This window comes from Drosophila tropicalis, unplaced genomic scaffold (assembly GCF_018151085.1).
Source record: "Drosophila tropicalis isolate 14030-0801.00 unplaced genomic scaffold, ASM1815108v1 contig_593, whole genome shotgun sequence".
Taxonomy (NCBI): Eukaryota; Metazoa; Arthropoda; class Insecta; order Diptera; family Drosophilidae; genus Drosophila; species Drosophila tropicalis.
Genome location: NW_027173070.1, coordinates 15,453,697 through 15,480,590, shown reverse-complemented (window position 1 = coordinate 15,480,590; position 26,894 = coordinate 15,453,697). Strand labels below are relative to the sequence as shown.

Genomic DNA, 26,894 nt, shown 5'->3' with positions numbered 1-26,894 from the left:
TTTTTTAACTGTTAAGGTTAAATTTTCAAAATATTTACCTATTCTTTGATATTATTTAATAAAAATAAAGTTACAAATTATAGAGATTGTTTTCTTTTAATGGTAACCAAAATATTTTATAAAATCCTTAATTTTTTATTAAAATTTTGAGGATCTATGTACAACTGTCTGATTGTGAGTATAGTAGACTTTCAGTAGACTTTAAACTATTTTCTTAAATAGTCTATCATAGTTTTTAAGATCAAATTTTTTAGAATGGAAAATTTAGTGGAGAACTACTCAGATAATTAAAGAATTTCGATCTACTATTGTAAAATGCAAAATATAATAACAATAACAAGTTAGAGTGAAACAATTTGAAGTTAAAAGAATATGAACTAAAATACTCTACTCCATATATACAGCTTGTCTAGTAAAAAAAAAAAAGAACCACTGTTCTTTCAACAAGTTATATTTAAAAGTGACATGGTTCATCAGGGTAATACGAAAATAGAAATAGACAAAAAAAAATACAACCGCATGCCAAATTGGTCGACATCTGTTGCCGGTATTTTTAGCAATATTGGCAAATTTTTTATGGTTTTCACTCGGAGTGTTTTTTTTTTTTTTTTTTTTTGTGTGTGCTGTGTTGTGTGGCGTTCGTGCGATTATTTATGACATTACATAATGCACGAGTAATGGGCTATGATATGTGAGAGTGTTCATTAAACACAATGAATGGTTATGCTCTCGACCTCCCTCCAACCCCTCAAACTCTCCTCTTGGGGGGTGTGTATTGTGGCCCTTCAGTTGGGTGAATATGCAAGTATGCATGCGTTTCGGTCGATGGGTGGATGGTCGGTGGGGGTTGGGTAGAGTCACCCCTCTTTGTCTTCTGCAGTTTTTGCAAAAATTAAAATTTCCTGCACACATGTAATGAATATTTTACAATACAATTTCCTCACGATAACAATACTTGGCAATATTTTTTTTTTGTCATCTTGATTACAACAAACGGGAGGTAAATGAAGTTCAAAGAAAAAGAAAATGATTAAAAAAAACACATCCACGTATTACGTATGAAGCAATTGTTTATCACTCTCATGGAAGGACCGTACTTTAAAAGTTATGATATTCGAACTTTAGAGTATCTTCGGCGCAAACTTTATTCTACGCTTTTTTCATATACATACATATTTGTATTTAAATATTTCAAAAAGTCTACATTTATCATGGTTAAATGCAAAATATAAAGGAATCTTAAGATATACCTGTATGATATAATAATTTAGGTAGCAACTTGAAGATCAAATTTTTCTTTAGATATCGACTGTAAAAAACAATCATTCCAAAATACAGTATTGGACGAAAAATATTTTATTTCCCAGCGATTTCGGTTTTATTTGCTATATTTACGACAGTTTCCTTAATTTTTTTGTGGAAGATTTTAAACAACTTTTATGTACATTTCAATTGTTAAATATTCATTCTAAGATACCGAATCATGGAGCACTAAGTATACAAATTTCCGAACCTATATCTTTATTTACTTTTACTAAACTGCTAAACTAATGTTAGTTTATAACAGAAAATGACCTCGAGTGAACTTTTGACTTAAAGACTTATCGAGAAACTAGATAGGCACTTGATTTAAATATTCCCACACCTTAAGTCGAAAAAACATTGTTTGAATTCTGCATTTCTCCTACATTGAGACATTTTGTCTAATTGTAAGAATAACTTTCACATTTTTCTAAAAAAAATAACAAAAATAAACTGTTTCACATTCAATACCATTAGATAGGCATATGTGGGATAGTCATTGGGTTAATCGACTTCAGATGATCTAAATAGATATTATAAGATCCCGCTTTTTTTTAAAAGCTTTCTCAGACTATTTTGAACAATATCCCCAGGTATTTGCAAGAAAATCCAGTTAGAAAAAGGCTTAGGTTTTATATTTAGGTACATTATATATTTGCCAGAATCAGGAGTCTGGGAAATAATGTTGTTTCCAACTTTGTTGGTATTAATAGCAACTGTAACAGCTTGCTAAATGCACATTTAGAAACAATTTAAAATACGTAAATAGCCAATAGCTTGGATTTTGCCTGCAGCTCTAGCTTTTTTTACACAGTTGGCCAAGTTAAGCGTTTTGGCCATTAAATATTTATGCCCATAGTTAAAACGACAAACGCGTGACTTGGCCCAGCTGTTATGTGGATGGTTATTAAAAATAATTAACGCACGGCGATTTGTTCTTCAGCGCCATAAAGCGTCGCAATATAAAAATGAAGTTGTAGTTAAATTTTGAATACCATATTGTTACAAATTAATCATAAAGCACATGGAGAAGGACGAAGGACGGACACACACACATCTAATGATGGTCAGAAAAATGCACTCAACCTTAGCCAGCTAGAAACTATAGCTCTCCATGTCTTGTTTTCTCCTTCTCTCTCTGTCTCTCTTTCTGGAGGAGTAACAGAGCCCCGCCCAGGCTATAATACATATTTAAATGCAACTGATTAATCATGAATAAAGTTGTTGTGTGTTCACAGTTGGCTACGATAGTGGGTGGTGCTGGTAGTGAAGGTGGCGGTGGTGGTGGCTCCTAGAGCTGCTCGTGGTAGGGTCACGTGACTGGAAACAATTTGACTTCAAACACATTAACAGTTACGGTCGGTCAAAGGGAGTAAAATGAAGTTGAATTGGAGTGGGTCCCGAATGCGGACCATACACGCAGGGCTCTCTCTGTCTCTCTTCGTGTGTATATGTCAACTTTACCGAGTTGGGTTAGCTTTGAAAAACTTTTCCATGCATTTGTCGTTGACAGTGCAATAAACATGCCAAAACAAATGCAACAAACGGCAGCAGCAACTTATGAAAACAACAGCGTCAACTGACTGACCCCCTCATCCCCCCCATCCCATTCCATACCACGCCCTCGCATGCTATCTTCAGGGGTGGTGGCGGTTGTGGAACCAAAAACTCTTTGAAAGTACACACGTAGCCAGTTAAATATTTAGCCAAATGGGAAACGGGAGCAGAAGGGTCTCAATATTAGAGTTCCATTTAGTTTTTTGCCCTCTAAGAATTTCTATATAAAACAACATTCAAAGAAATAAAAGAGTTCTATGTCGGGAATTGGAATGCCTGATTTATGCACTTTACATTGACATTGGTATGTCTAATGCAGAAATAGTTGCATTGCCTTTTCTCTTTAACAATAAATAATCTTGATGTATGTACTTCAAAAAATGTTTCAATTGTAGGCAAGTATTCGACATGTTATATGGTTTGAAACTACATTGGGTTAGAAAAAGTTGGTAGTTAGGCACTCCAGGACAATTATTGGGGAACAATGTTAAATTTCTCGTTCTTTTTTAATCACTCCGGTGAAACATAAGACGTAACTTTCTCATATTGTTAGTATATTGATTCCAAGATGTGGTAGCCAAATGTAAATATATTTTATATTCCATATGTTTCACTACGATCCTCCAAAAGGCGTTTATGAACATATTTCATAGCCGTATTAAAGGAACAAAATTTTTGCACTTTCCTAAAGGAAAACTGTAAACTATGTAAACCTAGGACCTGAAGCAATTTTATAATAATATTTGTGTCAGAAAATTGAGTTTTTTACTAGCAGAAATAAAAGCAAACAAAATTTAATGGAGGTAAGGCCAATACCAAAGGACATATGGGAGTCTAATCCAATAGACTTTGGTATGATGATGCTCTCAAATTGAATTGCATATAACGCTGAAAACCGTTTGAAAATAACAACAATATTTCTCTATCTATTCTCTTTTGGGTAAAAAAATGACTTGAAACTATTCGACAAAACGGTAAAATTCAAATGGTTGGAAAACAGTTATGCACTCTCCAGTTATGCACTTTTATGCTATGGCCAGTCCCCAGATCTTAATTTGATCGAGGACTCATAGGGAGATGTTAAACGAGTTGTGGCAACATCAAACCCATCAAAAATGAAGCAAGTAAGTCGACTCGTCGACTCGGGTATACCATACACCAGGTGAAACAAATTTTTTTAAATTTCGAAAACCAAATGTACATATGTATGTCTATTAAATTGTTTTTACATGTTTCATAGTATGTGCTATCTCGCTCACTCTACGAACACACGAGCACTCTAGCGCCGCTACTAGCCAACGGCCAATTCTGGCCTTGTGGACCGCGTAGTAAAATACGTTCATACTCATATTTTGCATGTTTCTTGTCCGATTTCAATAAAATTTGGTAGTTTTGTAGAAATAGATAAGATTAATTAGTCTGCCGAATTTGAATGCAATAGTCAAAAAACTACAGGAGAAAATCGGTTTTTTCTTAATTATGGAGGCGGAAGTGGGCGTGGCAAAATATGAAAATATATATACTCTGCGCGAATACTAAGCCAGTATACATACTAAATTTGGTGACTTTAGCTTTGTTTGTTTTTGATAAAATCAGTTTTGTTTGATTTGCGGGGGCGGAAGTGGGCGTGGCAAAATTTTTAAATAGCCAGTTTCTGCGCGTCTATTAAACTAGTCTGCATACCAAATTTGATGTCGGTAGCTGTCATAGTTTTTAAGAAAATCAGTTTTATGTAAATTCCGGGGGCAGAAGGGGGCGTGGCAAAAAGTTTAAACAATTAGTTTCTGCGCGCCAACTAAACGAGTATATAAACCAAATTTGATGTCTCTAGCTGTTATACTTTTTAAGAAAAACAGTTTTATGTGATTCCTGGGGGCGTAAGGGGGCGTGGCCGAAATTCCAATTAACTCTGAATATGTGCATACTACACGAGTATACATACCAAATTTGGTGGCTCTAGCTCTTATAGTCTCCGAGATCTGCGTGTTCATACGGACGGACGGACGGACGGACGGACGGACAGACGGACATGGCTAGATCGACTCGGCTATTCATCCTGATCAAGAATATATATACTTTATAGGGTCGGAGAAGCTTCCTTCTGCCTGTTACATACATTTTGGCGACTTTAATATACCATTTCACCCTATGGGTGTATGGTATAAAAAGCTCAGCTTTGGCTGAGCAATTAGTTCAGGAAGCATGGTCGCAAATCCCCTTGAAGCGTTGTCAGGACCCATCAGGACCTCATCGATTCCATGATACGGAGATGCGATGCCGGAATTTAAAAAAAAGGCTATACAACAAAGTATTAGACATTATTAAGTAAGAAGAACTCAAAAAATCACTTTTAAATTAAATTAAATTGACTTCTTTGTAACCAACCAATGTAAAACAAACGGAATATAATCACTATTCTTATCTTTATATCCTTTTCTTTAAAAAATATGAAATAAATATTTAATTTTTAATGTTTGTCATGTTGAAAAATTAATATGAATGTTGTACTATACTTTTGAACACAACTGTATGTACAAATCTATTCAAAGATACAAAAGAGTCATCGAGAATCTTTAATCAACCACAATGAATTACTAGTATTACTGGATAAATAATATGTATTTCGTACTTGTTGTTTGTACTTAAATATTTCATTTTGTGTTTATATTTCACCCTATGGGTGCATGGTATAAAAAAGGTGGATAAGTAATTTCCCATTAAGTCATGCGTTGGAATCTATCTAAGTTGTATCTCATTTAAATAACACAACAGAAAATTTATTAACTTTTGTACCTACTTCAAGAAAAAAAGTTCATACATAGCTCATCTATTGCTGATCCAAAATTAGGGGCTTCTTGTTAAAATGGGTCACTATTGAAATACAATTACTAGTTTGTTAGAGGGAAAATTTCTTTATTAAATTACTTGAAAGGCGAGAAAATGAGTATTAAAATTCAAAAACCAAAATCGTACCTAAGTAATATCTACATATGTATGTATGTATGTATAGCTCTTACTCATCCGTTTAATTTCGAATGGATTTTTAAAATTTGGCACATTTCTTTTTATATTTTTATCTATCGCCTAAACAAAGACAATATATCTTATGAGAAGAACAAATCCTAGAAATGTATAGGATACTTATGTGTACATAAAAATGTAAAAAAAAGTGTATCTTGACCTCCAAATAGTGACTATAACGAACTTCACATTGTATTTGTGTTTCTAAATTTAAATCTAATGCAAAGTATACTCATTTCTAGTCACTAGATATTTTGAGTTATGTACGTATGTATGTCCAATTTCACTGAAAGAATATTCCGGTCTCTAGATGTCAGTGCATTTCTGTGCTATCTTTTAACAAAAAATGGCCAGAAAAAAAGGACTAATTGGATTTGTTTGCTCAAAAGCATAGATGGATCTTGAAATGGAAGGCTCGAGTGAGTTAAAGTATCAACAATTTTTTTTGAAACATTGCATTTTTTGCCAATTTTTTTATTTGGAAAAGCGTTTTAATTTAATTTTGTTGGTTTTTTCGTAGGCTGCACTTCAAACTGAACTGCTTGCAACGAGGCGCCCCAAAGTTCACAAGCACATACACACATCATAACTAAAAGTATACATACATCACCCAAAAAACCATACAACCAATCTCCCCCATTGCCACCCAACCACTCGATATGCACACACACTCACACATGGGAGACCACGGCTTACAAAAGCACAGTCGAAGAGTCGAAAAGGACTCAAACCACGGGGTTGGCGCCCGCTTTCATGCGCTTCGTTTAGCAAAGTGGATGTTAAGTGTAATGCGATTTTTATGTAAATTTTTGCCAAAAAAAAAAAAAAGAAAGAAAAAAAAATAAGAGAGGCAAACGAAAACCGAAACTTTACTCTCAACACAGACAGTTTGATGATTTCGTTGCCACGGTCACGGACAGGACATCCATTCAGCCATCCCCGCCACTCCAAAGGAACAAACAAAAAAAAAAAAAGCCGGCCGGCTCACATCAATACAAATGAAGACCAGACCGTGTGGTTCGTATGTAGAGACAGAAGCGAGGCCTCTTGCATGGGTTTTTATCAATAAAATGAAAAGATAGATAACGGGAGAAAATTTTCGCTGCACTGGCAATATACGTCACATTCTGAAGGAGAAAGGAAAAAGTGCAAGCTACAACTCGGCATCGAAGTGTCTTGTTTTTCCAAATATTATTTCATATTGATTAGTTTAAAAAGTTTCCGACATTAGTTGGGAAAGACCATCAGTTAAACCGACAATTCTAGGCAGGAGCAACCCCGTCAGAACCGTGGTAATAAAATTATAATCACACAAGAGTCATAATTTTTTAACATCAATTGGCCTTTTTAGTATTTGGGTAGAACGTCAGTCTACCACTACTAATGACAATCGTTTCAGAGCAAGCGATCTCGTCTACAGCAGTCCATAGCCAGAACTGTTTGGGAATTACAATGACAAAAATAGTAGAAAAAAAACATACAAATTCCATGTGATAATGACAATGGGAGAAACACACATCATACACATTCCATACGCCGCCCACATTTGTAACAGTTTATATTAGATATACATACATTTGTCTGTAGTCTATATTTAAGCTAATGCTAATGATCTTTACATATTTCCGATTTATGTCAATCTTGTTAAATATATTTTCTATGAAAAAAAAGAAGCTAACACACAGACTTTCTTATTACTTTATAATAGCAGAGCAAGGTTTCGATCCTCGGACCTCTGGGTTATGGGCCCAGCACGCTTCCACTGCGCCACTCTGCTTGTTGTGCACATCGTGTCAGAAACTCTAGATGTCAAAAGCATGTCAGAGTAGCGACTTTGGTGAATCATAGAAAACTTAACCTTAACTATTGTATATATTTGCAGCTAAATAAAACAAAGCATCTGATTTTAACAACAAAAAATAACAGACAAATATTCTCAAACCTTTTACTGAATATAAGATAACAAAAAATAATAAGGGCAAAAAAATTACTTCCCATACCGGGAATCGAACCCGGGCCTTCTGGGTGAAAGCCAGATATCCTAGCCACTAGACCATATGGGATATGTTTGTATCTTTACCAAAAATCAATTTTATTATCAGGACCCATAATGAATAAGAAAATGTTTAAATTTTTTACTTCATTCAATAAGCCTTAAAAAGAATCACGCACAATTAAAACGATAAATCTGGTAGTCGATAATCGTTAATGATCAAAAACATTAAAGTACTAACTAATTGTAAGATCGAGCAGCGCTTGAGTCATTTATAATCAGTACGCGGAGCTCAATTATAAATGCCCATTTAATCATAATCGATATGTGAACAGAAATTTTTTAAATCCTGAAAAGAAATGCCCACTACTCTCGTAAAATTTTTAAGTGAATAAATTAAAAAATGTTGTTATATAACGAAATGGATTAAATCTTTAAGACGCATTCTTTTGCCAACTGCTAATAATGTCACGCCAATTTTAATATATTATGATTTTCACGAATCCCTTCGTGGAACTCACAAAACCTTTGGTTTTACGTTAGTTATCAAATAATATCGAAAAGGAATAAAGTACATACATACATATGTAGTATATATGAAGAAATCATGAGAAAATCCATCAATTCGCTAGTGTATGTTGGTTAACTTTTAGAAAACAAAAAAACTTTTTTGATGCTGAAGAAATTTGCAAAAAAAAAAAATAAACAAAAAAATTTTCCCATACCGGGAATCGAACCCGGGCCTTCCGGGTGAGAGCCGGATATCCTAACCACTAGACAATATGGGACTTAGCGTCGTGGTGGCCAAAATGCGTATTTCAGATTCAGCATTCCAAATTAAGCCATCATCATGAAAACGAAGAATAAATTTATTCTTTTTTATTGGATGATACAAAAATAGATGTTTAACAATTTTAAATTTGATTCTTGGATCAAAACCGAAAACTAGAATTAAAGCGATCGTGGGAATTTAAATTTGGCCGTCGTAGAAGCATCTCCCATATTGTCTAGTGGTTAGGATATCCGGCTCTCACCCGGAAGGCCCGGGTTCAATTCCCGGTATGGGAAGCTTGAGAACTAAAACGTTTTTTTTTAAGTATTTTAAGCCATTATATCTTATAGTTAAACACAACCAAAAGTATGCAGGTAGATTAAACACTTTAAGCCTTATGCTAAAATACAAAATTTCGTATATTTTTTTTCTGCGGTTTTTAATTTTTCCAAGAAATTACTATACAGCGGGATCCCAGTAACTGATCCCAGTATCCGTGATTTCAAACGAAATTTCTTTTTCCAAAATAATAAAACGAATTCGGCGCTGCCCAGTTTTAGTTAGCAATAAATGAGACACATCATCATAGAATCGGATAATCGAGGTCCAACTGTATTATCACCGAACCCATTAATGGCAGAAGGTGAACGCAAATCTCTTTGACAATATAAAAATTTGAAAAAAGATTTTTTGATAAAAAAAATTATTAGGATCGCACTTCACGTTTTTGAGAAAGCTAATAGGAGTTTTATATTACGATCTGAATTTTAAAATACAACAAGCGAATCCGAAACAATTTTTAATAAAAAATTATTTCAAGACCAATTAAAATCATGTGCCAAATTAGAAAACATTTCAATGAGTAAACTTTCTTTTTTGTAAAGCAAAAAACAAAACATTGAAATCTTTTTTAGGCAGATCAAAAGGTTGACGAAGAGAACTTTCGGTCGGTTGTTCGCCTATGAGAGTCTTGACTGTATAATGATCAATTCTAATTTTAACCCGCATATGCCTTGCTATCAAACTGGCAATTTGTCTACAAAATGAACATATCCCATATGGTCTAGTGGCTAGGATATCTGGCTTTCACCCAGAAGGCCCGGGTTCGATTCCCGGTATGGGAAGTATCTTTTTTTTAGTTTATTAAAATAAATATTGTCATCTAACACCTTAATGCAGGTAATTCTATTGCATTCCTTGAAATGTGCAGCATCTAAACATTTTTAACAATTGAAAATAAATTTTTGAAGAAAAGAGACAAAAAAATTATCCGTAATGCCGAAACCCGGGATTGAACCGGGGACCTTTAGATCTTCAGTCTAACGCTCTCCCAACTGAGCTATTTCGGCACATGCTAAGTTAGTGACAAATAGTCATCCTGTCTGCCTCCAAGCTTTTTGAGCTAAATAAACTTACTGACTGACTAACATATAGAGGCAGCAAAAATTGTGAGAAATAATTTTGTTATTTGTAAATTCTGATTTATGTGAAGTTTTGGTAATGTTTTGTAATATTAGGCGAAGAAAAATAAAGGAAATACGTAGTTATGCTGGTTTGATAAAAAGTATCGTTTTCTTGTGAGGCAATGAAGTGTCTCCAATTTAAGAAAAAATTTCAATTTACAGTCAAGGGACTGTACAGTGGAAACAAATTAAAAATGTTTAAAAAAGTTGAAACTACAACATTTTTCTTTTAATTTTATACAACAATTATATATAGTTATGAATACACACTTTATTTGGTCCTTTTTTGGGTTATAAAAAATCCTAATTACAAGTGTCATTCTGAAATATCCTAGTTTAGCTCTTAGCCATTCATTTCCTGTAAGTTTCAAGTCTATAGGATATGTAGTTTTCGAGATATAATGAAAAAAGGAAAGAAAGAGAAAAAAGAGGATTTTAGAAAAATACAAGTTTCGAAGATTCGATGGCAGGTCAGATCTTATCAACGCTATAACATTTTAGCGCTTTAACTTGTCGAAAAATCTTCTTAACCTTTATTTATGTTCTGCATAACATTTCTAACACGCGTCAAAAACGGCTTACATAAAATCCAACCCAAAGCTATAAATTAACATATTAAAACTGTCTCAAAACATAAAAAATATGTTAAGAATCCATCATTTTTCTGTTTGTCTACGAACAAGTTGTTCTTACTGAAATTTTAAAGACTGTCGGACTCTTTTAATCGCTTCGATCAATAACTTCTATCTATATTTAGCTTCTATGCAGAATTGGCATTCAGAAATGGCGTTCAGTACCTTTCAAGTAGACAAACCTATTATACAGCATGCAGATTAGACCTCTGAAAAGAAGTCACCCACTTGACCTGCCATTTAGACCTTTGATAATTTTAGCTTATTGTCCGTTTAGAATAGATTGCAAATAAAAATAAATATACAAAAAGTTTGCAATAAATAATACAAAAATAGGCAAAAGAGTGGAAAAAAGTTTCCCATACCGGGAATCGAACCCGGGCCTTCCGGGTGAGAGCCGGATATCCTAACCACTAGACAATATGGGACTTGCGGAGGATTGGGTCTAATAACAAATTCAACGTAAAACCTGAATGTTCATCCTCTATTTGTTATTTATACTGTTAATTTATAGTCATTTAAAGCACTGCTGGATGGATGGATCCAAAGATTTTATATAAATAATTAATTGATGACAGTTAAAGGGTCCTTGACGTTAAAATCTTAAAATAAAATTTAATATTTCTGCAAATTTAATTTAATATTCTATATTAGAATTAAGAGTCTTATATATTAATTTCATTATACTCTGATATACTCAATTTTGAAAAATTTGAAAAAGTCGTCATTATTTGTAAACAAATTACTTTGCTTATAAACATATATTCATTTGACTTTACTTATGAATCATTTTAGTTTTTTATGCAGCTATCAAATTATACATAGGGCGCCGAGTCAAACATATCCCATATGGTCTAGTGGCTAGGATATCTGGCTTTCACCCAGAAGGCCCGGGTTCGATTCCCGGTATGGGAAGTAACTTTTTTTTTCTGTGCAGTCTTTTCTCCTATTTCGCTCACCTGTTTGCTTTAGTTTATTTTTTTTTTTGGTTGAAAACAATTGAAAGAATAAAATAAACTGCAGCAGTAGTAAGATATCATAGTGATGTTCAGGCAAAATGCTTTTATTCATTTCAATGTTGTTTATTTGTCAGTTATCAAATTTTATCCTATAAAGAAAGACTTTTTAAACGTAACGTAACGTTAAGCGTATTTCTTTTATGTTGAACACAAGGATAAGGTAAAGGGTTTTTCAGCGACTTGAGTAATTCCAATCAAGGTAACAGAAATTTTATTTTGGAAAATAAAGCACAAAAGTACTTTTTCAAAGAGTTTTTAAAAGATAATATTAGAGCCCACATTGCTTCCTTACAAAAAGAAAAAGATATTCTATTCCTTAAATTTTCACTGACATAAAAAAAAGTATTTCTGATGCCGAAACCCGGGATTGAACCGGGGACCTTTAGATCTTCAGTCTAACGCTCTCCCAACTGAGCTATTTCGGCACATGCTGTTTGCTCGTCATATGACTTATTTCTATTTTTCCCAAGTACACATTCCCCAACAATAAATTCTGATAAGAATTAATGTATACCTACAGTTGGTCGGATAACTCTAGCGCCACCCAAGCAAAGTGTCTATGTGCATTTGCAGTCATTCTCGTTATGCGCAGTTCTTGATTAATTTTAAAATATAATAATACCTAGCAATAAATTTCTTATGTTATTTATTAACAAAAAACTAACAATAATCCAAAAAATTAGCTCTCAAACTCTTGAGTACTACTGGTCTGCTTAAATATATTCATTTCGAACTCCGTAGTACCGTACCCGTAGTTTGGAGTTCCTATTTTTTAGTGTATAAAATCAGAAAGTTTAATATTACCTCTCACTCAAATTTTAAAGTTGTTGTATCTCTTGGTTTTATCCTAATTTCTTTTTTTTTTTTTAATTTTATTCATAATCATGTAGATCTCTACACAGTATAGCCCACAGCACAATACAAACATAATAATTATACAAAATTAATACTAAAACTTTTGTAATAAAATTAATTTATATGCGAGACAAAGTCCCTGGCAGCTAGTGCCTTATTTCTTCTTAATAGAAATAATTACAAAAATAACAATATAATTGATTTTAGTTTTGCATCTTTTGTAATATATTATTTTGAAAATCAAATATATCAATCTAAGCCTACTATGGTGCTTTAAGAATTGTCAGGTGTCAGCGCATTGTGAAGTTTACAACACTGCCGTGCAGCGTTTGCAGACTGACACCTGACTAATAAGTCAAAGCCTACTAGTTAGTTCCAATGTATTGACAGGTGCGTCAGTTGTAGCCCTGGTTGAGCATCTAAGCAACCTTAGCAACTAATGTTGAGAGCTGTCTTCAGGTCAGGTCCTATATAAAGGGCGGCCTCGGGCTAGAGAGCTCAGTGTACAACCTCCCCGGGAACTAGCCGTACAGTTCAAAATACAAGTAAAGAAGTGAAAGTAGTGCAAAGTATAAAAAAACAATAAAAAGACAATGAGTGATTTAAATAAAACAGGCTACGCCCCCACATATATATTCTTTTAGTTAATATAATAATGTCTTATTGCAAAAAGTTAGAGTACTTCAGTAGAAAGCTTAAATTTCCCATACCGGGAATTGAACCCGGGCCTTCCGGGTGAGAGCCGGATATCCTAACCACTAGACAATATGGGAGGTTATCAGACAATGACAATATAATTCCGATTCTGATAGCAAATTAATATCAACACAAATATAAATGCGGCAAAAAGATATAATTTTAGGTTGATCCATGCAGAATCTGTTATAGAAAAAATAATTTAAAAATTTCACAGAGTATACCCTGACGAGTTGTCGGTATATGTATGTATGTATTCGAATTTGAAATGCGTTTTTCTGAAAAATCTTTTTTTTAATCGAACATATTTTTTGAAAATTTGTATACTCTGGTATGGTAATTTTTAAGGTTAAACATATATACAAGGTGTGTTAAATTTGCTTACTTTAACAATAAGATTTAGAACAGTTCAAATTGGTTTTATTTACTTCTTCAAAATATATTTTGAAACATTCTATTTTATAATTGAAGTGACAGCTGAAATAGAATTGGCTATTCAGATTTATTCCAATGATTTTTTTGTAAGCGAAAATATAAAACATTTGTTTGTCACCAACTTAGCATGTGCCGAAATAGCTCAGTTGGGAGAGCGTTAGACTGAAGATCTAAAGGTCCCCGGTTCAATCCCGGGTTTCGGCATTACAAATTAATTTTTTGTCTCTTTTTTCCAAAAGTTTATTTTCAATTGTTAAAAATGTTTAGGTGCTGCAAATTTCAAGGAATGCAATAGAATTACCTGCATTAAGGTGTTAGATGACAATATTTATTTTAATAAACTAAAAAAAAGATACTTCCCATACCGGGAATCGAACCCGGGCCTTCTGGGTGAAAGCCAGATATCCTAGCCACTAGACCATATGGGATATGTTCATTTTTTAGACAAAATGCCAGTTTGATAGCAAGGCAGATGCGGGTTAAAATTAGAATTGATCATAATACAGTCAAGACTCTTATAGGCGAACAACCGACCGAAAGTTCTTTTCGTCAACCTTTTGATCTCCTGCCTAAAAAAAATTTCAATGTTTTGTTTTTTGCTTTACAAAAAAGAATGTTTACTCATGGAAATGTATTTGGCACATAATTTTAATTCGTATTTTTTATTAAAAATTGTTTCGGATTCGCTTGTTGTATTTTAAAATTCAGATCGTAATATAAAACTCCTACTAGCTTTCTCAAAAACGTGAAGTGCGATCCTAATAATTTTTTTATCAAAAAAACTTTTTTTCAAATTTTTATATTGTCAAAGAGATTTGCGTTCACCTTCTGCCATTAATGGGTTCGGTGATAATACAGTTGGACCTCGATTATCCGATTCTATGATGATGTGTCTCATTGATTGCTAACTAAAACTGGGCAGCGCCGAATTCGTTTTATTATTTTGGAAAAAGAAATTTCGTTTGAAATCACGGATAATGGAGGTTATTACGGTTAACAATGACAACGGAACAAACTCATGTTTATCCCGTATAATATTGGTGTCCAGTTACTGGGATCCCGCTGTATAGTAATTTCTTGGAAAAATTAAAAACCGCAAAAAAAAAATATACGAAATTTTGTATTTTAGCATAAGGCTTAAAGTGTTTAATCTACCTGCATACTTTTGGTTGTGTTTAACTATAAGATATAATGGCTTAAAATACTTTAAAAAAAAACGTTCTAGTTCTCATGTTTCCCATACCGGGAATTGAACCCGGGCCTTCCGGGTGAGAGCCGGATATCCTAACCACTAGACAATATGGGAGATGCTTCTACGACGGCCAAATTTAAATTCCGACGATCGCTTTAATTCTACTTTTCGGTTTTGATCCAAGAATCAAATTTAAAATTGTTAAACATCTATTTTTGTATCATTCAATAAAAAAGAATAAATTTATTCTTCGTTTTCATGATGATGGCTTAATTTGGAATGCTGAATCTGAAATACGCATTTTGGCCACGTTTACCCTAAGTCCCATATTGTCTAGTGGTTAGGATATCCGGCTCTCACCCGGAAGGCCCGGGTTCGATTCCCGGTATGGGAAACTTTTTTTGTTTATTTTCTATTTTTATTTTAGCTCACTCTAGAAATATTGTATAAAATAAGACGTAAGTTGCCTTTTGAGAACATTCATCATTGCGAATTATTATTGAGGATCTTGACTTTCAATTAAACGATTTGTATATATTTCTAATCTGTTAGGTAAAAGACGTAGATTAGAAATCAAACAGCATAGAAATAATATATTTTTCCTAGATTACATCCATGAGGAAGACTGAAAGCGAAATAACATCTAACCAACTGCGTATAAAAATAAGTTCTCTACTCCACAAATCCGCTAAATACCTTTAAGAGATTGCTTAAGTGTTGAAAGAGTTGTTTGTTAGCTGCTACCCTGATAACAAAATTGATTTTTGGTTTTGGATTAGACGTATCCCATATGGTCTAGTGGCTAGGATATCTGGCTTTCACCCAGAAGGCCCGGGTTCGATTCCCGGTATGGGAAGTAACTTTTTTTGACTTTTTTTGTTGCCCTTTTAACATTCATTCTTACCTTGTCGTTATGAAGGTTTGATTTACTTCTTATTTAAAGAAAACATTTTTATATTATTAATTTGGCATTAATATTTGCAAAGAATATGTGAATAGTTAAATAAAGGTGACTCTGAACGTTGCTTCTGACATGTAAAATTTCTGACACCGTTGACTCAACAAGCAGAGTGGCGCAGTGGAAGCGTGCTGGGCCCATAACCCAGAGGTCCGAGGATCGAAACCTTGCTCTGCTATGATGAAGTATGGAAACTTCTGAGTTTCATTTTTTTCTTACGAATTTTTCACGTAAGTCAAATAAAAAGCTTTTTTTTGAATTTAAACTAAATATTTCATCAGCATTTGTTTTAGGTAAATAATGATAAAGTACTGGAGCACGACCAAGCACCTACACCCTGCTGCAAGAACCCTCTGACCCAGACTGCTCTACCGCATCACAATCGGAAACTGTGTTGGCCGCACTTTTGGCCAACTCACGTGGATTATGTATTTACTCTTTGCTGTGGCTGCCAACAACTCTTATCGCTGTGTTGCATGCCGCTGTCGCCGCCGCCGCCGTCGTTGACGCTGTTCACGGACTTTCAGTTCAGCACTTTCTCGCACTGTTTTTTTTTTTTTTTTTTTTTTTCGCCCATTTGCCCAATGGCACAAATATGGCTTTAATAACCCACGCCAAGTGCTTTTTCATGTTGGTTTCTGGTCGTTCGTTTTTCTGTTTGCATTGCAGCGAATTGCATGCTAGGGGAGCTCTCTGGCCCAGGTCTTAAAGTTGGCCCAACAATTGACTTTAATTCACATTTAAAGAAAACTGGCAAACAACTGTTTTTTGCCATAAATTTAATGAAAACATTTATCATTCATATTCTTTTATTTGTTTTGTACACAGCATTCATAACAGGAATCAAGGTATTTCTGTTAATCTGTGTAAGCATGGGCCTGGCAAAGAGAAAAACGGAGTAAAAGTCTTGTATAATAACACATTTTGAGGGTATTGTAAAACTAAGAAATTCTGTAAACAAGATCATTTCAAAATAAGCCCATTAAGACACTTTTCTAAATGTTTTTTGTCGACTTTCGAATCAGGCTAATTGGATTTCTGGCTTCTAATTGTTAGGTAGGCATAGGAAGTCTTCATGCCCGATGTTGCAACATCCTGTAGCTCTTGAACCAGGACACCTAGGACATTGAAATTTTTGTCAGTTGATATTGAGGTCAAGTCTACTTTGTATGTCAAATCATTTTTCATGAAAGGGTTAATAAATGATGTTAATTTTTTCCACCATTTATTTTTAAATATATAAAGTGATTTGCAAGATTTGCAAAGTTTGATAAACAAAAGTTCAAATAACAAAAATAAAATGAAATTCATTTAAGCCAGTAAATTCACTTTGTTTTTATTATAGTGAGGTCTTGGGTTGCTAAATGCACCTAAAAGTATGCCACATAGAGTTGAAAATAAATATTTTTCTGTTACCTTTGGAGTTTTATTTTTTATTTCGGGCAATAAGGAATATTTTTGATAAACTAGATATTTTTAAAACTGTTGAAGTGAACGCAGACAAAAAATTCAGGATCAATAGTTAGGATCATCCATCACATTTAAGTTACCTAGATGTAAGCTATTACGTCTGATAAGGGTTAAAATTATGATATTTGAGATACTTTTCTAATATGTTACTTTTTTATTCACTTTTATCTGTGAAAGTTTAGTTAAAAGTCCATAGATGGGTTGAGTTTATGACAAAATACATGGAATCAAGGTAATTTCTAATACACATTACAAAAAGGTGTTCTAAAACAAAATGAATAACTGTTTGGTATTGCTTACTTTAGAGTCCAATAATTAATCAAATTACAATTTACTACAATTATATGATGATGGATGAATAATTCAAAAACATAGCTGAAATATTGTTTTCATCATATGTTTATTTTGAAATAACGTAAATGTAACTGGCACACCCTGCGTATACGTTATTTTCCTTCCCAAAAAATATTTACTTAAATTAGTTTTCTCTGCCATTTTAACAATAAAAATTTAATGGAAAATGCTATCCATTCTCTATTCATAGAGCATTTTCAATCGTAGTAATGCATTTTCAACATTTATTCAGATAGAAATTGTTTCAACTGTAGCGTAAATTTTCGTTGCAACAAACCTGAAATAGACGAGTGAAACCAAAAATGAAATAAAATTGACATATTTGTCAATAAATTTCAAAATTTTAATTAATTTTCGCGCCACTTAAAATTGCACTACAAAATTGGACACAAAAACCAAGAGCCAAACCCCATATAAAAAGGGGGTCGAAACGTGAGGGATGGGTAAGGGCTAAAGAGGGATGTGTGAGTGAGTGAAAACGTGAACAAACCACAAACACTAAATTGCAAATAAATTTGTTTAAATATGCAAAGGCAGAGAGACAGAGAGAGATATAGAGAGAGAGAAATATAGAGAGAGAGAGAGACAGGGAGTGCATCAAGTGTGGAGGCTAGCAATTGAATGAATCGATTCGATGGATATGGATGGAAAACTGCGCCAGGTTGCGGTAAACGAAAAGGGTCAAGAGTGGCGAATGGGATTTCGGGGGTCACCAGCGACCTGGTGTGCCATGGCAACAACTTTACTCTCTACATGGCATTCGCATCAAATTTTAATGGCATACCCCAAAAAAAAAAAAAAAAAAAGTTTCAAGCCACAAAGTCCTTTTTCCATGGTGGTTCCTTCTAAAGCAAGGACCAAATACTTCTCTATGTCCTTCTTGTTGTCCTTGTTGCCGTTGTGACATGCTTGATGTACGCTTTTGGGCTATGCCCCCGAAGATGTTGCAATGACATTGAATATTGATGAAAATAAATCGAATTTCCGTTCAGCCGACATGCCACAGATGAAAAAAAAAGATAGAAAGAAAAACCGAGGAGACCAACAAAAGCTGGACATATCTCTCTATCTCTCCTATCCAGGAATCTGCTCTCATATGTGTGTGTGTGTGTGTGTGTGTGTGTGTTTATATTGATTGCCACATGGTTGAGACACCAAAGGGTTCCGCCTGAATTCAGTTTGACGCAGTCAGCTGGCGAGTGTTAAAATCCCACTGTGTGTCGGTGTTTCCAGGATATTTGCGGCTTACTTATTTTTTATTTTGGTCTCCCGTTTTGGTTTTTCGATTTGTCAAGAAAGCAAATCGAATAAAAGACATCACTAAATATTGCCCAGTAGTTAGGGAATCTTGCCATTAGTTAATAACTTTTTGAAGAATTTTTCATAAGGAATTTTTCGTTAAGAAAAACTGAAATAAGACGGGCTCTAAAGGACCTTGAGCCTTTCAAAATGTATGATTTTACTACATATTTGCTTGTGAGGAACGTTTCAATACTTTGACAAGTTTCTAATCTAGTTACTGAGCATAGTAATTGGATTTTCTGTACAGATAAGATATAGGCTATGAGCTACATAATATACTATTTACGCCTCTAACAATAAGAATGATCAAACTTCGATATCCCATATGGGAGTCAGCACTTTATATGAGTGTTTCTCTCTATCTGAATGATGAGCTAGATTTGCTAAGTTTAAGTCACGATCCGTCAACAGAGATTTTACTTTGAACTCTGTCCAAATCCAAGCTTTCGAATATGTGAAAACCTTGAAAACTGGAAAAATGAAAACGATTCTTGAACGGAAGTAGTCGTTTTAGTGTTAGAGGGATATCTCGTGATCAGGACTTTGGTATTGATATGAAGATTCGGAGTCGAAAATCAAATCCAAAAAGAATTGTGTTTTCTTAATCCATGCCAAATGATTTAAATAAATTTATAACAAAATTACTGATGAAGTATATTTTTCTGTATTTTTAACCCTTTTTTTGAGGTTTCTAATTGTAAATAGCCACTGAAGACTTTACGAAATTTCACTTAGCAAAGTCAACAAAGTCTGCAGTTAACTTGGTTCATTGGTTTTACCTATGGGCTACCAATTTGTTGTGTTTGTAAAAAACAAATGAATTCGTTATGTTCGAAATAATTTTTCCCCTTTTCTGCCCTGCAGTTAACACTTGATTTGTATTTAAAAATTATTGACCAATCTCTGGCTACTGATTAAGTTTGTGTTTGTCCTTGTTAAACGATTGCAGTAGCCGAGGATTGGGAGGAGGAGGAGGAGAAGGAGGCATCCACCACCAACGAATGATTTTTATCGCCACAAGGCATGGCGAAAGGCGGGTGGTAGACGGGTCGTAACGGAAATTGCATAAGCGCCATACCGAACAACACGATGCCCATATGAAAATCCAATTTTCCGGTGATTGATCAGACGCATTGAGAGAACCAGACAAGGATGAGAAGTAAATGGGGGGCGTGATGGGTGGACAGAGTGCTTGCCATACACATCAAGTTTGTTTGTTGGCTGTACGCAAAAATAATGTAATTAAAGCTATGTTTGCATTATAAAAATTAATATTTGTTGCAGTTTTTGTGGCAGCTCTAAAGGTGGATGAGATTGAGATGAAGAGAGCGGTAAGTGGAAGCGCCATGCATTTTAGCCAGCCCTTTCTCTCAGTGTTTACCTAGGCAGCAACATCAAACTCTTCATCATCGTTGTCCTTGCCATCCTTTTGGTCGCCGCTTTATGCGGGCTGTCAAAATCAGACAGTTTGCACACACACATGGGAGACGGTCCAGAGATTTGGACTCTATGTGTGTGTGTGTGTGTGTATGGACTCTCAGTGTGATTGCTCAGTACTCCACTATGGACATTGCACTCCTATTCCCAGTCTTGCTCCAACTTCAGCTCTACAACTCAGTCTTGTCTGTCCATTTGTTTGTTCAAGTTACGTTTCACCAAATTATGCTCGAGCATATGGAAGGATTTATGTACGATTTGGGTCCAAAAACTGGACTGGACTGGACTGGATTCACCCACTCTCTCAGCATGCAGTACTACAGTGTTTTATGCAAATATTGAAATAAGTCTTAATTGAATACAAATACTCAATTACATTGCGGCAAATCTATTTTGTGGGCCCAGCGCAAACAAACTCTCAGTTTGAAGTTACATACAGTTGCAATTGTTTCAATGGCCATGGTGGACACATTGTCGTCCACACTTTTACTTTATAATTTCAATTTTGTTTATGGCAAGCCATGTCACATTGGGTGAGAAAGCAATAGGATTAGTCCCTCTCCACCCTCACCCCATACGAGAAAACGACTAAAATTTAACTATAGTCGTAATACAAATATATTTCTAGGAATGGAATGCAATAGGGGATTTCCCCCACGAAAAGCTAAATCGGTTTCTTTTTGCTACCAGAATGGCATAGACTTGATGATTCTATGTAATAAACAATAAGCGAAGACCCAATCGAAAAAAAGTTCAATTTAATCATAGTAAAAAATGATATTTGAATAAGTAAAAGTAAAAAATATTACCCATAATCATACAAATTAAGTTTTATTAATAGATTTGGGTAAAAATTAATCCTAAGTGCCAAACAGTTTAGATAGCCGCAAATCTTTTTATGTCTGTCAGTGCTCGGCCAATTGTTACCCTATCCTCTCACGAAGAATATATGACGCAATTGTAGGCAAAATGTAAACATCTGTGAGAAGGGTATAAAAATAGTTAATATTAGGGGTAGTTTTCATTGACTTTTCGTTTATTTACCTCTTGACAACAGGCCGACAACAAGCAGAGTGGCGCAGTGGAAGCGTGCTGGGCCCATAACCCAGAGGTCCGAGGATCGAAACCTTGCTCTGCTATGAAGAAATCTGAACACAGAACAGAATTGAGTTGTGTGTTTTTTTTTTTTTTTCGTTTTATTATTTATTTAGTTTATTTACAATTTACTTTCAATGACTAAAATTTGCAGTGGTAAATGTAATACATTTAAATATTAGAAAAATTGTTATTCAACTGTCCAACAAAAATAGTGCAAAATTTCATAATAAAATGTATTAAAATCGAGAATAAAGTAAACGAATTTGTACAATTTAATAACTGTAAGAACTAAGAATCAACCCGCTCGAATATTCAGTGGACAACAACAAAAGTCCACATCTAAAATTAAGAAATTGCTTGATAGTTTTACCATAACTTCACTTTTGGAGCTTACATTTATTTCTCACAGTTCAATAAGCTATTCATTTCTATTAGTTATTCTTAGCACTAAGGTTAAACATTTAATTAACAAACAATTTGAAGTAGGTACATTAAAAATATATGAGAAACCAATAATCATTCGAAGAGGAGATGCAGAAGAAATCCATTACATATTTAGAGAGAATTGTGTACATAAACCTATTGTAGCAAGAAATTAAACAGAAGTCCTTCAGCCCTTCTGGGAATGCATTCATATGTTTCATGTCTTCTCTTATTTCATTTTGGCTGGCTCCTGTCTTGTGTCTTCTAATGTCTTCTGTCTGCCGTGTCTCGTGTCTTTTCTAGCTCTGGTACATTAAATCCTTGACTCAATCCCTTAGCCAACCACCAAGTCACACATTTGACACTTCATTAAAAAGCAACATTACCAAAAATCAATTAGAGTTTTCCCCAAACGTTGCTCTAGACTAGACAACACACACACGAAAAGTCTCGAACACAGGGTATATAATAATCAGAGAAATAAGGGGAATTGGAGTAGTAGCCGGAGTGGCAGAGAGAGGGTAGTTTGGTAACTTTGTTGTTTTCGGCAAACAAATAAACAAATGCAAACAATTGAGATACATCATATTGTATTTGTTGTTGCTATACTCCACAACGCTGATTCACAAATTGTTTGAGCTCGAGACGAGACTTTGTTTGCATTTTGAATTGCCGCAACTGGGCAGAGACAAACAGAGGAGCCAGTGAATCCAGTGATTCAGAGAGTCAGGGAAATCGAGAGGTTTCTGCTGTTGTTGCTGTTGCTGCTGTTGCTGCTACATATTTGCACAAAGGTAATGGCAAACGCACTGCAAATCGCCAGACGACAACTTGTTAAATGGAAAATTAATTAAAAACGTGTTGCCATTTGATGATGGATGAACAAAATGTTCTTTTTTTTTTTTAATCAAACTTTAATCCCATGAATCTTTTACTCTCTTCTCTCTCTCTCTTTCTCACTACTTTTCAGATGAATCTGAAGCGGATGTCATAACATTTTTAAGCCAATCCCGTATGTATTCGGTGGTCTGTAGACCAACCATACGATTAATAACCTTTCCATTGTGCATCACCAGAAGAGAGGGAACCGATCCGACATTATAGTTCAACGCCAATTCGCAGTGTTCGTCCACATCGACCCGTGCCAAACGCACTTGACCTTGCTGCTCTGACACAATGTTCTCCAATCGAGGAGCCAAAGCCTTGCAGGGAGTGCACCAGCTGTAAATCGTATCGTTTAGAAAAGGTTACATGAGATGGGTTTTAGCAAGTACTACCAACCTAGCATGAAAATCAACTACCACTGGCTTATCACTTTGCACGACTTTCTTCTCAAAGTCCTTTGTGGTCTCCACATCGAAAATTGCACGCGATGGACGTGGCGTGGCAAAACTGCGTCTCATCAAAACCTTGGCCAAACATCTTGAGGCATTACCTACTTTAGCAATAGTTGCCATTGCTACTTATAGAATAAGGAAAATATTAATTTTAGGTAAGCCTTGTCCGAAATCTAAAAAGAAACTGAGAGTTTTAAATTTGACTCTATTGTGAAGGCATTTCAAAGGCTTCTATGTTATCATAGAAGATGTTTCATTACCAGATTGTAAGTCGAGGACAAGATTTCCAAGATTTTTAAGCTGTTCGATTCTTAGAAACTATGCGAATGAAAAGTGGACAAAAAAGAAGAAGTCAAAGACAAAACATTTTTTGATACATTTCGATTTGTAAAACCCGAATCAAATCATAAATGGCCAAAACCTAATTGAACTTCCTTCTAAGCCAACCACTAGAAAACATAATTGATAGCTTAAGCAATCTCAATCCTTAGCCTGAAGCCTTACTTTTTGGGTCATTTCATTCTCTTCTCAAAATTGGAACTCAACAACAAGACGTTCTTTATATTAATGCACGTATCCAACAATAAGATAACAACTAAGTATTGACCTAATAAATGAGTTTCAGCAATAACTTCTTTGGGTAATCTAGGTTCTTGGCATGTGTCAACTCTCACTTTGAAAGGCCAGTGATTGGTGTTTGGACTTTGGATTGTCAGCCAGTCAAATTAATACAAATTAGACTCATGCATATGTAATTCTGCACAAAAATTTGCAAATAAGATAGTGGGAAATAAATTGATTAAGGTAAGCACTAAAATGAACTGGCTAAATAGTCTGGTTTGGTGACGTCGAATTTTGTTTGAATTGCTTTGTTTGGCTGAATTGTGAAAACCAGTTTCAATTTTTATTAGATAAATGCTAGCATCCAAATAAATTTAAATATTCTAATGATAGATGGTGATAATTCCTATCTAATGATCATCGTGACTTGACAAATTTTACTTGCTGACTTGCAATAATTTTTTTCATTAGGCACAATTCCCATTAAATTTCTATTGCAAGTGTTTAGTGGTGAAAATTATTTGCTTAGTTACTTATCAGTTAGTTAATATCAGGCCACAGTTCCTTCGCCCCCTTCTCTGTCACTCGCCTGTCAATTCATCCATCACTGAAATGGAGGGCAAACTCTTTGCCTACTAATCTAAAAGTGATGGAGAAAAAGAAAAAACTAATTGATAAAATGCTTTGCCTGGTCAGAGCCTTATGTAAGCATAGAAGATTATGTAAAACCAAAAACTGAATCCTGAATCCTATCTATCTCTCTCTGCCTCTGTATAACCCTGACTCGTAAAAATTGTTTAGACAGGCAAAGGAGAAAAAAAAAAAAAAAAAATAGAAAACAGAAAAGAGAAAACTAAAACACAAGGCTCATCATTCATCCCAAGTAAACAAACGAGTGAAAGGCAACCAAAATGTTATCACTTATCAAAGATCTAATGTGACCCAAATGAGGGTAGTTGAATGCTAAGATGGTCCTTCAATTTTAAAGCCAAACTGATGCGCCATTAACTATAAGGTCCATATAGTTACAAAAAACAACATTAACTACTATTTGTAGTATAGAAAAGACTTAAGACTTGAGTGAGAAAAGAAACTGACAAGTCATCATTACTCAAGCCGTTTTGTTTTCTACCCATATGTAAAATACCTGTACGAAGTTCAATTTTAGAATTCATATAAAAGTTCACCGCCGGCCAGAAATATCAAGCAGTTTTAGTTCCAAACAAGACTTGACAGCATCTCCCAACTAAAAATATTGTACAAAAATGAAGTATCTCATTGCTGTCGTTGCCTTTGTTGCTTTGGCTTCTGCCAATGTAAGTATCCTGACTATAACTTGAGTTGTAGGTTATCTATATGACGTTCATTTAGGTTCTCCAATTGACCGATGAGCAAAAGCTTGCAGCCATCCAGCGTGCCAAGGAGTGTGGCCAACAGGAGGGCGTTACCCGTGAGCAGGCTCTGGCTCTGCGTGCTGGTAATTTCGAGGATACCGATCCCAAGGTAAAATGCTTTGCCAACTGTTTCCTAGAGAAGAGCGGTTTCGTTGTCGATGGCAACATTAAACCCGATGTGGTTTTGGCCAAATTGGGCCCCATTGCTGGCCAGGATAAGATTAAGGAAATTCAGGGCAAATGCGATTCCATCAAGGGTACCGATAAATGTGATACTAGCTATCAGCTATACAAGTGCTATTCCAACAACCGTGCACAGCTCTAAAATCGACAAGGTCTACAAAATTTCCAATCCTTTTTAATTAAAAAGTACATAAAAATCATACACATACATACATACAGGTGGAAACAGTAAATTTAAAATAAAAAAGTTGTTATAACATCAATAAATCTAGATCGAATGAAATTTTGCTTAAGGATACCATTATCTTTTATATATATGTATGTACTTACATATATATAGATATCGGCGAGTTGAGTATTTCAGGGATTCCTGAATCGTTGATTCCATTATTGGCTTTCATTTTTGTCACTAGGTTTGTGCAACGAGTCTAGACGTGCGTTTAGGTTGAATTCCAGAAGGAAAAGAGACTGAATTCTCTTAACCGCACACTGAGCAACACTCGATGACAGCCTATACTGTCATCGCACATATCTAGTGTTAAACAGTATTACATCAGCCATGTTATTCATTTCTCAACACTGATCAATTCGCTTTAAAAGTAGGCACACAATTCAAATTATTAGAAATGCCTTATTCAATCTCCGACAAATATATACATATATATTTTTTATCTGATTTCGATATATAACATGTCATAAGATGGGTAATTTATTTCTTTCGTAGTTGAACAAAAATAACACTTTGGAACAAATTATTACAGTAAAACTCCGACAAGTGGAAAGATCCCTAAGATTCATACAATATTAAAATTTTTGAAGTGGCCCACAAAATAAAGAGACGATGAACAGTATGTTCCGCTGTATGGAATACATTTTTAGCTGGAGATTTATTTCAACATCCTTTTTACTAAATTTGCCCAATTTATTTAATTCGTTTATATATCCTGACTTGGAACTCATCTAGTTTCATATGACCCCTCAAATGAATTTATTGTTTCACTACTGATCAATATTCAGGGCATTAAGATGTGACTTACCGTTAAAAGGTATAGCGAGTTTTTCAAACATACCCACAAACATTTATGTTTTTCTCTTATTTTAAAATGGTTATAATTTTGATAAACCATATTACGCCATCTCCAGTTGCGACGTTTTGACCCATCCAAACTTTTAAGTATTTCAAATCTCTTTATGTGTAGCAAAAAAATTGATTGTCGAGTTTAGAAATTACAGATCCCAGATATTTTTGACACTATTATTCAAATATAGCCTAAGATAATGAGATCTTAGGGCAGCTTCTTTCTACGGATACTTATCTCGACTACACTGGGTTGTACCACCATTCCCTATAAAGTTTCTTTTTATTTTTTTCTCCTTTGAAATTACCTTGGTTTTGAATTTTGCCACACTGTGGTATCGACTGCATAAATCTTAACAATA

At 34.5% G+C, this 26,894-nt stretch overlaps 2 protein-coding genes and 17 non-coding genes across 19 annotated transcripts; 9 read left to right on the top strand and 10 right to left on the bottom strand.

Moving 5' to 3' along the window:
- Window positions 1-7,585: 7,585 nt before the first annotated feature.
- TRNAM-CAU (transfer RNA methionine (anticodon CAU)) lies at window positions 7,586-7,657 on the bottom strand. Its single transcript has one exon. It is a non-coding gene; the product is annotated as a tRNA-Met (tRNA).
- Window positions 7,658-7,871: 214 nt separating this feature from the next.
- On the bottom strand, window positions 7,872-7,943 carry TRNAE-UUC (transfer RNA glutamic acid (anticodon UUC)). Its single transcript has one exon. It is a non-coding gene; the product is annotated as a tRNA-Glu (tRNA).
- A 646-nt stretch (window positions 7,944-8,589) lies between these two features.
- Window positions 8,590-8,661, bottom strand: TRNAE-CUC (transfer RNA glutamic acid (anticodon CUC)). Its single transcript has one exon. It is a non-coding gene; the product is annotated as a tRNA-Glu (tRNA).
- Window positions 8,662-8,869: 208 nt separating this feature from the next.
- On the top strand, window positions 8,870-8,941 carry TRNAE-CUC (transfer RNA glutamic acid (anticodon CUC)). The gene has a single exon. It is a non-coding gene; the product is annotated as a tRNA-Glu (tRNA).
- A 756-nt stretch (window positions 8,942-9,697) lies between these two features.
- Window positions 9,698-9,769, top strand: TRNAE-UUC (transfer RNA glutamic acid (anticodon UUC)). Its single transcript has one exon. It is a non-coding gene; the product is annotated as a tRNA-Glu (tRNA).
- A 152-nt stretch (window positions 9,770-9,921) lies between these two features.
- Window positions 9,922-9,994, bottom strand: TRNAF-GAA (transfer RNA phenylalanine (anticodon GAA)). Its single transcript has one exon. It is a non-coding gene; the product is annotated as a tRNA-Phe (tRNA).
- Window positions 9,995-11,096: 1,102 nt separating this feature from the next.
- On the bottom strand, window positions 11,097-11,168 carry TRNAE-CUC (transfer RNA glutamic acid (anticodon CUC)). The gene has a single exon. It is a non-coding gene; the product is annotated as a tRNA-Glu (tRNA).
- Window positions 11,169-11,583: 415 nt separating this feature from the next.
- On the top strand, window positions 11,584-11,655 carry TRNAE-UUC (transfer RNA glutamic acid (anticodon UUC)). Its single transcript has one exon. It is a non-coding gene; the product is annotated as a tRNA-Glu (tRNA).
- Window positions 11,656-12,111: 456 nt separating this feature from the next.
- Window positions 12,112-12,184, bottom strand: TRNAF-GAA (transfer RNA phenylalanine (anticodon GAA)). Its single transcript has one exon. It is a non-coding gene; the product is annotated as a tRNA-Phe (tRNA).
- Window positions 12,185-13,315: 1,131 nt separating this feature from the next.
- TRNAE-CUC (transfer RNA glutamic acid (anticodon CUC)) lies at window positions 13,316-13,387 on the bottom strand. Its single transcript has one exon. It is a non-coding gene; the product is annotated as a tRNA-Glu (tRNA).
- A 489-nt stretch (window positions 13,388-13,876) lies between these two features.
- On the top strand, window positions 13,877-13,949 carry TRNAF-GAA (transfer RNA phenylalanine (anticodon GAA)). Its single transcript has one exon. It is a non-coding gene; the product is annotated as a tRNA-Phe (tRNA).
- A 152-nt stretch (window positions 13,950-14,101) lies between these two features.
- On the bottom strand, window positions 14,102-14,173 carry TRNAE-UUC (transfer RNA glutamic acid (anticodon UUC)). Its single transcript has one exon. It is a non-coding gene; the product is annotated as a tRNA-Glu (tRNA).
- Window positions 14,174-14,979: 806 nt separating this feature from the next.
- Window positions 14,980-15,051, bottom strand: TRNAE-CUC (transfer RNA glutamic acid (anticodon CUC)). The gene has a single exon. It is a non-coding gene; the product is annotated as a tRNA-Glu (tRNA).
- A 208-nt stretch (window positions 15,052-15,259) lies between these two features.
- On the top strand, window positions 15,260-15,331 carry TRNAE-CUC (transfer RNA glutamic acid (anticodon CUC)). The gene has a single exon. It is a non-coding gene; the product is annotated as a tRNA-Glu (tRNA).
- A 390-nt stretch (window positions 15,332-15,721) lies between these two features.
- Window positions 15,722-15,793, top strand: TRNAE-UUC (transfer RNA glutamic acid (anticodon UUC)). The gene has a single exon. It is a non-coding gene; the product is annotated as a tRNA-Glu (tRNA).
- Window positions 15,794-16,001: 208 nt separating this feature from the next.
- TRNAM-CAU (transfer RNA methionine (anticodon CAU)) lies at window positions 16,002-16,073 on the top strand. Its single transcript has one exon. It is a non-coding gene; the product is annotated as a tRNA-Met (tRNA).
- Window positions 16,074-21,525: 5,452 nt separating this feature from the next.
- Window positions 21,526-21,597, top strand: TRNAM-CAU (transfer RNA methionine (anticodon CAU)). The gene has a single exon. It is a non-coding gene; the product is annotated as a tRNA-Met (tRNA).
- A 1,249-nt stretch (window positions 21,598-22,846) lies between these two features.
- On the bottom strand, window positions 22,847-23,514 carry LOC137577355 (thioredoxin C-1). The gene is made up of 2 exons (XM_068290794.1): window positions 23,261-23,514; window positions 22,847-23,200 (listed from the first exon to the last, which is right to left on the bottom strand). Exons 1-2 carry the CDS (start codon window positions 23,434-23,436, stop codon window positions 22,939-22,941), a joined length of 438 nt encoding a protein of 145 aa, XP_068146895.1. The 5' UTR covers window positions 23,437-23,514; the 3' UTR covers window positions 22,847-22,938.
- Window positions 23,515-25,072: 1,558 nt separating this feature from the next.
- Window positions 25,073-25,737, top strand: LOC137576027 (general odorant-binding protein 56d-like). Its single transcript, XM_068288850.1, has 2 exons — window positions 25,073-25,193; window positions 25,249-25,737. Exons 1-2 carry the CDS (start codon window positions 25,143-25,145, stop codon window positions 25,594-25,596), a joined length of 399 nt encoding a protein of 132 aa, XP_068144951.1. The 5' UTR covers window positions 25,073-25,142; the 3' UTR covers window positions 25,597-25,737.
- Window positions 25,738-26,894: the final 1,157 nt, after the last annotated feature.